Raw genomic sequence first — 10,531 nt, forward strand, 5'->3', positions numbered from 1 at the left:
AACGGTTCTCCGCCACGTGGATGTCCTGGGACGTTTTGGTGTTCGGATTGATACTCCAGATTTTCCTGGTGCCAGTGGGACATAGTGGAATGCACGCGGCCCCCTTCTGATCTATCTCTACTATTTGTACTTCCTGGTCCTTCCTCGTTTTTCTTTCTGCTTCTGCAGTCCCTTGCTTTGCTCTTTCCTCTACATCTCTACAGATCTGTCATTGTCTATGAATGTAGTTCTTCATATGGTTTTCACATGTTGCTCCTCAGCCTTATCTGGCATAGTGCCTTGTTATAAGCCACTGACTTCAATACTTGATTACCGCTCTGGTTTTAATACCCACTTTAGCGAGTTTTATATCATTGTTGTTATTCATTTCTCTGCCACAGGTGACATATACCCCTCCTGGGCTATGATAGGTTCTCCTATACCACTAATCTCCACTCGGGCATTTGTGGACCTGAAGGTTTCAATGTGAGGCATGCACCTATTACTGACTACTGCTGTATACCCGTGATTTACTTATATGTAGGTTTTCTTTTATTCTTGATGTATGCTCTGTAAAACAAAAAGTTTTTGCTCTTTTTCTTTTTCAATAAACAAAGATTGACCTAAAAGTGGAGTTACGCTTTAAGACTTTTTTTTCTACAGCCAGAAACTCTTCAGCATGTTATCCTATGTGTCCATGCACACATAGGCCGTTATCAGCGTTTTTGGGCCAGGAGCATTTTCTGGCAGGAAGAAAATCCCAGAACTAGTGGATTTTGAGTTTTTCCACTGTAAAAATGCTCCAACTCTGATAAAAGATTAAAAACGCTGAAAAAGCAGCTATTTTATGGGAGTATAGTTTTGCTAAATAAAAAAAAAAAAAAAATAAAAAAAAAAAAATAAAAAAAAAAGCTAAAAACCGCTATAGCTAAAAACACTGTGAAAGAGCTTCTGATCACCTGAAGCTACTATAGCCAAGGAAAGACTGGCAATGTTTTAAGTACACATGCCTGGGCTAGTCTCTGGTACAAGCACAGGATTCTCAGCCTATGCACATTCCTTCATACTGACAGAGCTAAAACCCTTCACACAGCCATATTTTCCGAAGTAGCGATTTAGCATATCTTACATTTACATGTGTAGGACAAACAAATTAGGTTACATAAATTTCAGTACCTCTAAGCCCTGAAAGAATGTATGCAATTGCTGCAGTAAAACACATGTATTTACAGTATTTATAGCAGGAGTGTATGAAAGGAAGGCAGACCATGTTTTACATTTAATTTACATGAACATCTGATAAATTTACTGCACAATGAAAAACAAAATAAATAGAGGATTTTAATCAAGCTTTGTGTTTGGTTGTTTAGAGCAACAGAAACTATTTAACCACTTAACCTCGGAAGATTTTCCCCCCTTCATGACCAGAGCATTTTTTGATAATCAGCACTGCACTACTTTAACTGACAATTGCGTGGTCATTCATGAAATTTATATAATTTTTTTTCACAAAAAAAGAGCATTCTTTTGGTGGTATTTGTGTGAAAGCTATAGCACCACTATGGTATATGGTATACCATAAACTATGGTATATATTTGAAAAATGTATAAATTCTGATGTACTAATGGCCTCATTTAAGGGCCCTTAAAATGCCAGGACAGTTGTAATTTTTTTGTCCATATTTTTTTGAAAACTGAAGAAATTATCTAAAGTTTGGGTGTTTTTTTTCACAATCTGTTTTACATAGTCACCAGTGCAGTACATCATCATATGGCTAGTATGTAAAAAAAAAAAAAAAATAATAATAATAATTTAACTTTTTTTTTCCCTTTTTAATTTTTTTTTTTTTTAAACTTACTTAAAGTGACTGGCCTCAGATGATACACAGAGACAAAATAAATCCTCCTATATAAGTTGTACCTGATTATATGCAGCAATTTTTCCTGTGCAACCTTGTAAAACTTCAGGGGGTGGGTAGCTGAAGTTACACACTGTACAGTTCAGTTAGAAGACCCCTGAGCCCTGATTGGAGGGAAGGGACACAATCACCTCTTCACAGCACACAAGAAGAATGCAGAGCTAAAGCTACGAAGTTTGCTAGAGCTCTCATCCCCATCACAATTTTATCTCTTGGTGTTGGAAAACCTGTCAGAAGTGACTCATTCTTGTACAGTGCATCCGGAAAGAATTCACAGTGCTTCACTTTTTCCATGTTTTGTTATTTTACAGCTTTATTCCAAAATGTATTCAATTAATTTTTTTCCTCAAAATTCTACAAACAATACCCCATAACGACAATGTGAACAAAGTTTGTTTGAAATATTTGCAAATGTAAAAAAAAAAAATCACCTGTACATGAGTATTCACAGCCTTTGCTCAAAATTGAGCTCATGTGCATCCTGTTTCCACTGATAATCCTTGAGATGTTTCTACAACTTGTTTGAAGTCCACTTGTGGTAAATTTAGTTCATTAGACATGATTTGGAAAGGCAAATGCCTGTCTATATAAGGTCCCACAGTTAACAGTGCATGTCAGTGCATAAACCCCGCCATGAAGTTCAAGGAATTGTCTGTAGACCTCTGAGACAGGATTGTGTTGAGGTACAGATCTGGTGAAGGGTACAGAAACATTTCTGGAGCATTGAAGGTCCCAATGAGCACAGTGACCTCCATCAATCATAAATGGAAGAAATTTGAAACCATTAGCACTCTTCTTAGAGCGGGCCGCCTGGCCAAACTGAGCGATCGGGAAGAAGACCCTTAGTCAAGGAGGTGACCAAGAACCCGATGGTCAATATGACAGAGCTCCAGCGTTTCTTTTTAGAGAAAGGAGAACCTTCCAGAAGAACAAACATCTCTACAACACTCCACCAATAAGGCCTGTATGGTAGAGTAGCCAGACGGAAGCCACTACCCTAGTAAAAGGCACATGACAGCCAACCTAGAGTTTGCCAAAAGGCACCTGAAAGACTCTCAGACCATGAGAAACAAAAATTCTCTGGTCTGATGAAACAAAGATTTAACTATTTGGCCTGAATGGCAAGCATCATGTCTAGAGGAAACCAGGCACTGCTCATCACCTGGCCTATACCACCCCTACAGCGAAGAATGGTGGTGGCAGCATCATGCTGTGGGAATGTTTTTTAGCGGCAGGAACTGGGAGACTAGTCAGGATCGAGGTAAAAATGAATGCGGCAATGTACAGAGACATCCTTGATGAAAACCTGTTCTAGAACGCTCTGGACCTCGGCGAAGGTTTATCTTCCAACATGACAACGACCCTAAGCACACAGCCAAGATAACAAAGGGGTGGCTACGGGACAACTCTGAATGTCCCTGAGTGGCCCAGCCAGAGCCCAGACTTGAACCCAATTGAACATCTCTGGAGAGAAAATGGCTGTGCACTGATGCCCCTCATCCAACCTGAAGGAGCTTGAGAGGTCCTGCAAAGAAGAATGGGAGAAACTGCCCAAAAATAGGTGTGCCAAGCTTGTAGCATCATGCTCAAAAAGACTTGAGGCTGTAATTGGTGCCAAAGGTGCTTCAACAAAGTATTGAGCAAAGGCTGTGAATACTTATGTAAATGTGATTTTTTATTTTTAACCCATTTGCAAAGATGTCAAACAAATTTCTTTCACGTTGTCATTATGGGGTTTTGTTTGCAGAATTTTGAGGAAAATAATTAATTTAATTAATTTGGGAATACGGCTGTAACAGAAAATGTGGAAAAACTGAAGCGCTGTGAACACTCTCCGGATGCACTGTAACAGAGAGAAGAGGCAACACTGATAAATCACACTCTGCGTTTTGGATACAGGCAAGCAAACAGTAAAATAATTTTTGCTTTGTTCACACTTTATCCATATTTACAACCACTTTAACACACGGTTGTTGACAGGTACTCAGAGGTGCCTGCAAAATAACTGCAAAGACTTTTTAGTGCCCCCTGCATTGCCTGAATACCGGGCCACTCTAACAAGCCAATCTTTGATCTTATTAAGAAGTGCCAACGTTTTGTCGAATGCCTACACCTCATACTTTTCGTTAGCTTTTGGTTTCTGTAAAGTGGCAGTCGGTTTAAAATATCATTGTGGGTTTTTTTAAATACAGTATTACAAGCAGTAAAAGCAGCAGCAAAAGTTTAAAACCAGGAACAGGTGCAGGGTTTCATATTTATATATATATATATATATATATATATATATATATTTAGGATACGGTCTAGGTCTACTACTGCACAAACCAAATGGCAGTTCATGGAACATCATGGGCATCTTCACAAATTGCAGCCCAGCAATGAGTGCTAAAATCAAGGAAACGAGTGTCTGTCACACAACAGAATTACATCCCTAAACAACCATCTTTCATGACATGATTTAACCTGATAAAGTATAGTTACCGTTTAAATTTTAATAAGCCAATGGATGATGGAACCTTTCAAGATCAATCTAAAACAGAAATCAGTCAGGCTGGATTGACTTTAAACTTCTTATATCGGCAATACTTAGACTAAGAATTAAAGTAGTTGTAAATTGCAGATATGAAATCTGGACAAAGCATATCCCTCTATAGTGTGTACTTGTCTCAAATAGGAGCACTAAGTGTCATTTCTGTCTGCTGCTTCGTTCCTCTGCTATCAGCACGAGTCATTTTGGACAACTTTACCTGACACCAAGAGAAAAATTAAGACAGGGGAGGGACCTCAAGCAGATTGACAGCTTTAGCTTTGTTCCTGTGATCTGTGTGAGGGGGGTATGTCCCTTCCATCCAATCGGCTCTCAGAGCTCTCCCTTCTGAGCACTGCAGTATGCAACTTCAGCTCTCCGCAAGCTTGTTCATCAACTCTTAGAAAAGTTCAGCACTTTGAATGGATGTAGAGAAGACTGCATATAGACAGATGCAACTTACGTAGAAGGATTTGTTTTTTCTCTGTGTATCACCCAAGGTCAGTTACTTCGCTGGGCATATGTAAGGGTTTACAACCACTTTAATCGTATCGCTGGCCATCTTGTTCTTGTCAAAATCTTTGATGCCATACACATTTTGTTCCTTGTGTTGCCTTTTCCATTACTCCTGCCTCACAAAAACATGTTTTAACATCTTTCCGAATTATCCATTCAAGGAACATGCATGTATTTGCTGGTAATCTTAGATCCAGCAGGAAATAAATGCACCAGGATCTCCTAATATGTACTGGCTGCTCATCTCTGAACCATAACTGACCTTAGAAAAAAAAAGCAGCAACAAAAACGACAGAGATGTTCTTAGAAAGTCACAGCCTACATAACTGAAGAAAGAGTGTAGGAAGGGTGATGAAGAGTTTTATAGATGAGCACATATTTGAAACTAGCAATCTTCTGTGACAGAGCTTTCCCTAGAACAGCTGCCATGTAAACTGGCAGCAGCTGTTCTGCACATGGAGAAATGTCACACATTTCAATCATATACTGTAGATCTTAACTATTTCACACTTTTTTTAATTTCAAGTTCTAAAGCAGCTGTGCATACACATGTATGACGTAGTGATGGACAAGAGGATTTATCCATTTAAAAAGTATTTTTTAGGGATAGGACTTGTTACATGTCTCTTACCTGCCCCTTAGATTTTCCAGTTCCCGGTGATGAAGCATGCTACGCATGTGCTCCTCCATTTCCTGGGCAAAAATAAAAAATTATCTACTGTAAGATTTATTATAAAAAGTGACATTTTTAGTAAATGTTAAAAACATGGGTCTGTGGAGACAGACCTGCTGATAACTACAACATGTGAATTGCATTTTTTAAAAAGCTGCCGAGATAAAACTATAGAAGTGAGACTTCTATATATACATATAGTATAGGCAACCCATTTTTGTTGGAAGAAACTGGTTACAGAGACCCAAATATGCATATTAATCTATTATAAAAAACATTTTTAAGTCACTGAAATGCAACATTTAAGAGCTATTATAGTGTATTCAATAGCGATGGTTTCCCTAAGGGTTCTACCAGACAGGCGGTAATGCTTACTGTCCTATGAAAAGGAACCCACAGTGGGACTGCGGCATAGCATCGAATGGCAGGCATTCAGGAGGCTCGATTGCTGCCTCCTACCACCGTTTTTTTTTTTTAATTACTGAACAGCAATTAAACTTTGTGGGACTGCACCTGCAAAACAAACATTTGCCTCGCAGTTGAGGCCCCGTTGATCTCAATGATCGAGTTTAACAGGCAGTGCTGCCAGCCAAACTCCGCAGCCATAATTTAAATTGCCATGGAATAGGTACAGCCCTGTCAGGCTATAATGTTAAAATTCTGCAGCTGTTTTTACCACCACCCCCAAGCTGCAAGCGTGAAAGAGCCCTAAAAACATTTTTTTACTAAACATTAATGAGAACCTGTCAGAGCAACTGTTACCTGTCAGCTGGCAAAAATAATAATAGTTAAATAAAAAAGCAAGACGAGCTGCTTTTGTAAAGGTCTAACAATTGTCCTAACAAATTCTATTTAGGGCCTGTTCACACTGGGAATTGCAAAGGAATGCTTCTGTGTTCCTGTGCAATTGACATGTGGTTCAGTGCAGCATAATTTAAGCCCATTCTTTTTGAATGGGCTGAATCACAACGGACTGCAGCATAAGTAGTGCATGCATTGCAAAAAAAAAAAAAAAAAAAGACAGCAACCAGATCGCATGGTTTTTGCAACCTATTTGGATTAACTTAATGCTGACACCAGTTACAGATCATAAATGCAAATATTGTTGTAAACTCCTACCTTCTGCTATTCTGAAGAAATAGCTGTTTGTCTGTGTCCCTGTGCAAAATAAGTGTGTATGGAAGCAATTTTTATAATTATCAGTCAGCTTTTGCACTTGCAGGGCTAGAATGAGGAAATTCACACGGTCTGCATCCCTTTAGATGTGATTTCCCTTTTAGAATATCTCACCAAAAATAAAAATTTTGTTGCAAGGGATTCAAAATTCACATTCAAGCTCAAAATACGGCTTGTATCTTAGTGCAGACTTCTGGGAAAATCAGTAAGCCAATCACACAAGCAGGAAATCTCATTTCTAGGGGGAGTTCTGTACACCACCTATGCACAGAACACTTCCAGGTAGCCATTTGCATTTTACAGAAAATCACAGAGCTGCAGATTGAAAAGGAAAGGTGATTTTTAATAACATTCAATTACAATGGGTTATAATTGTATATGCTACATAATTTTGCTTTTTTTTTTTTCCCCCAATGAAAGTGGAGTTACCCTTCAAACTAACAGGAACTAGAACTCTATGCACAACACTAAATAAACCCATACTATGGGTAGGGAAATTACTGTATATGGTAGAATAAAGTGCACTTTATTTTGCAATGTGTTGTACTTTTAGCATTGCTGGAAATGCCAGGATAATCTAACCCCGAAATAGGAAATTGCATATATTTATGTTTGAATCCAGTGTTAACTTTTTTAGTTTTGGAAAAGAAGAAATTTAACTCTTCTCAAGCTTTTACTGTTGGAAATGTGACAGCAGTTTTACCAGACAGGCATAGAGAGAAAATCTGCAACAGGGACACAAGAAGAAGAAAATCAGATGAGGGTTATTGCATTATTATATTATATTGTTGTTCTCCCTCCCTTCCTGTCTGCTAAGACTGTTGTAACAGGGATAGCAAGTAATAGAAAATCTCTAGAACAGAGACCCAGATAAGGTCCCTTTCACAAGAGTGGATTCCACTCCGATCAGCAGGGGAACTCTGAGCTGATCCCTTGCTGATCAGAATAGGGCAAGACAGATGTCACATCTATCACAGCTCAGTTCATGCTGACATCGATAGACAGTTCTGCTTTGCAGGTGGCTGGGGGGTAAACATATTCTGCTGTCCATTTACATTCAGGTACCTCCAAAATGGAAAAGAATACAGTGCTCGTTTTTTTTTTTTTTTTTTTTTAAGCAGACCTGATCGGACCCGGAGATAGACAGGTGTAAAGCAGACACAATTCCATTTACACCTACCTATTCAAAGGGATGCATGGATCTTCTGATCAGGTCCATCTGAAAACCTGACATGCAGGGCTCATCGGAACAACCGTCTGGAAAAGGGGCCTAACAGTAAAACCCATCAGGTGTTCTAATCTTTCCCCAATCTATTCAAAACCTTAAAAACAACTTTTTGGCTAGATGTACACTTAGGGCCGGTTCACACTGTCGTGACTTGTCATGCGACAAAGTCACATGACAAGTCGCGCCCCATTAACGGCAATGGAACCGATCTAATCGGCATGACTCAAGTCGTTCCGACATAGAAAACGGCTCCTGCACTACTTTGGGGCAACTTCATTATGGATTGCATTGACTTCTGTTAAAGAAGTCGTATGCATGCTGCAATGAAGTTGTGCAGGGATGTCGGCTTCAAAGCCGTGCTGGTGTGAACTAGCACTAACTGCCGGTTCACACTGATGTGGCTGCGGCGATCGCATGTAATGTCGGAGCGCACTGCTCCTTCATTACATGCGATCGGCTGTGCTGTGCGAGTTAAGCCATACACTTTGTATGGCTAAATTCGCACCGCACCCGCAGCAAACACGCACAGGACCCTTTTTTGCAGCCGCATCAGGATCGGATCGCACAGCGGTTCACACTTGTGCGATTCGATCCTGTGCGAACTGCAAGATCGCACTGCGATATGCGATCAAACTGGGGGTGTCGTTAAGATTACATTGACACCCCCAGCGTATCGCATATGGCAGTGTGAACTGCCGGGGGTGCGTTTGCAATGCGGGAACAGGCTGCGAATTCGCAGCCTTCCCGCATCACATAAGTGTGAACCGGGGCTAAAACTAACATCCTGGACAGTGTGTAATCTTCGTGATTCTTCTGGAGAGGAAAGAAAATAAACATATCGAGATGTTGTACATTCCCTGACAATGCTTGTGCACCATCAAAATATGGAACTTGGTGACATTTAAAAAAGTTGAATGATTTGTATATCAAGCCAAAAACCTTTTAGTTTTGGATAGAGCTGGGAAAGATCATACACATCTCATCCTAGTTCCAGGCAGGAAGAGACTGCAGGAGGATTTGAACACTAAACTGATTTGCTACGTTTTAAAGTCCCATGAACACACACACCTTATACTGAGAAAGGCAATGCACTCCCATCATAAGTCTACAAACCCTATTAAAGCTAACAGACAGCATAGTAAGGTATTTTCATATCACCCAAAGGTCCAATTGGTAGGTCCAATGCTAACAAATTATTCTGCCAACAGCAGTCAACTAGGGATATCCCACTGTGCTCCAGTTATTATAAGTATATGGGTACCTTTACATTTTGCAAGTATTTTTAGAGACAACACAATGTGAAATACCTTTTTGGAGCAGTATACCATGTGGCACAAGATGCATTTTCGTTCCTGCACCATTGTGTCTTCTTAGTAAGGACTCACGCCATAGCTGTGAAAACAAACAAAATTGAACAGGACATGTTAATAATGTCAAAGTGAATATAGCAATGTAACATATTGTGCTATTTGATTTACACCTAGAAAAGGCACACTTTATCATAAGCTTGTTTAGATGATTCTAACAAGCTCTTGACAATATTAACAGGACTGCCAGACTATCTTGAGGTTTACATGCAAATACAAGCTCAGACTAACCAGAAAAAAAGGATATTGAGTGAAACAGTCCAGTAGCAAGTTGTCCCCTGAATAAAGCTGGATATACAAGGGTAGTTTTTTTTTCCCCATTTAACCAGTAGGTTGCACCGATCGAATGCTGGTTTTCCAGCGAGATCGTTCAACAGAAACCGGTTGTGAGCGAAGCTTCTGTTGAACAGCCAGCGGTACACACCTACTGAAAGTCATCCAGGATGTCTGCAGGATTTTCGGTACATATGTACTGGGCTTAAGTCTAGTGGAGGGAGTCTCATAAAGCACAAAGACATGTATAATATTATGACACAAATGGGTACGGTAAACGTGTTGTTCCATTACCACGCCGTCGACAAGACATTGTTGGCTGAAGCATTTTTCTTGATGACTATCATCAATGTCAAGCTTTGTTACAGCAAACTATTCAAATATACAAATGGCAGGGCAGAGCATGCCAGGTCCCCCTCAACCTTCCCAAAGTACCTGTGCCAGCATGGAAAACCTTAACGACCTAATAAATACACTCCAACATTGCCACATGGAAGACACCCATTAATTTGACTTTTAGATAACTACAATTTACAGAAACATGTTAGGGGCTTAAAAAGATGGGTCTCACAGTGATAACTGAAGTATTAAAGGTATTCCCTAAAACATTGTGATTTCTGCTTTGCTGGGAACATAAATTCACTTTAACAGCACATGTGGTCAGCCTTGCATATGCTGTTTTTATGGAGGTATTGAAATTAAAGTGGTTATAAAGTCAACACAGGGCTCGACAAACCCTGGGCGCCAGGTCGCATTGGCGACTAGAATTAGCGACCTGGCGCCTGGGGTGCACAGCAGGAGGTGTTCTGTCCCTTTGAGCCCCCCCCCCCCGCGAGTGCGCGGACTACCGCGCCGTCTGATAATTGAGGCCAC

At 40.0% G+C, this 10,531-nt stretch overlaps 1 protein-coding gene across 1 annotated transcript in view; it reads right to left on the reverse strand.

Annotated features, from left to right (window-relative positions):
- Window positions 1-9,412, reverse strand: part of ZNF106 (zinc finger protein 106) — a 110,085-nt gene extending 100,673 nt beyond the window's left edge. The window contains exons 1-2 of the mRNA XM_082275520.1: window positions 9,326-9,412; window positions 5,573-5,634 (exon numbers count right to left, since the gene is read on the reverse strand). Coding sequence (XP_082131646.1) covers window positions 5,573-5,634; window positions 9,326-9,379 — 116 coding nt within the window. The 5' untranslated portion in view covers window positions 9,380-9,412. The remainder of the gene's footprint in view (window positions 1-5,572; window positions 5,635-9,325) is intronic.
- Window positions 9,413-10,531: the final 1,119 nt, after the last annotated feature.

This window comes from Pelophylax lessonae, assembly GCF_965119305.1.
Source record: "Pelophylax lessonae genome assembly, chromosome: 13".
In the NCBI taxonomy this organism is placed as follows: Eukaryota; Metazoa; Chordata; class Amphibia; order Anura; family Ranidae; genus Pelophylax; species Pelophylax lessonae.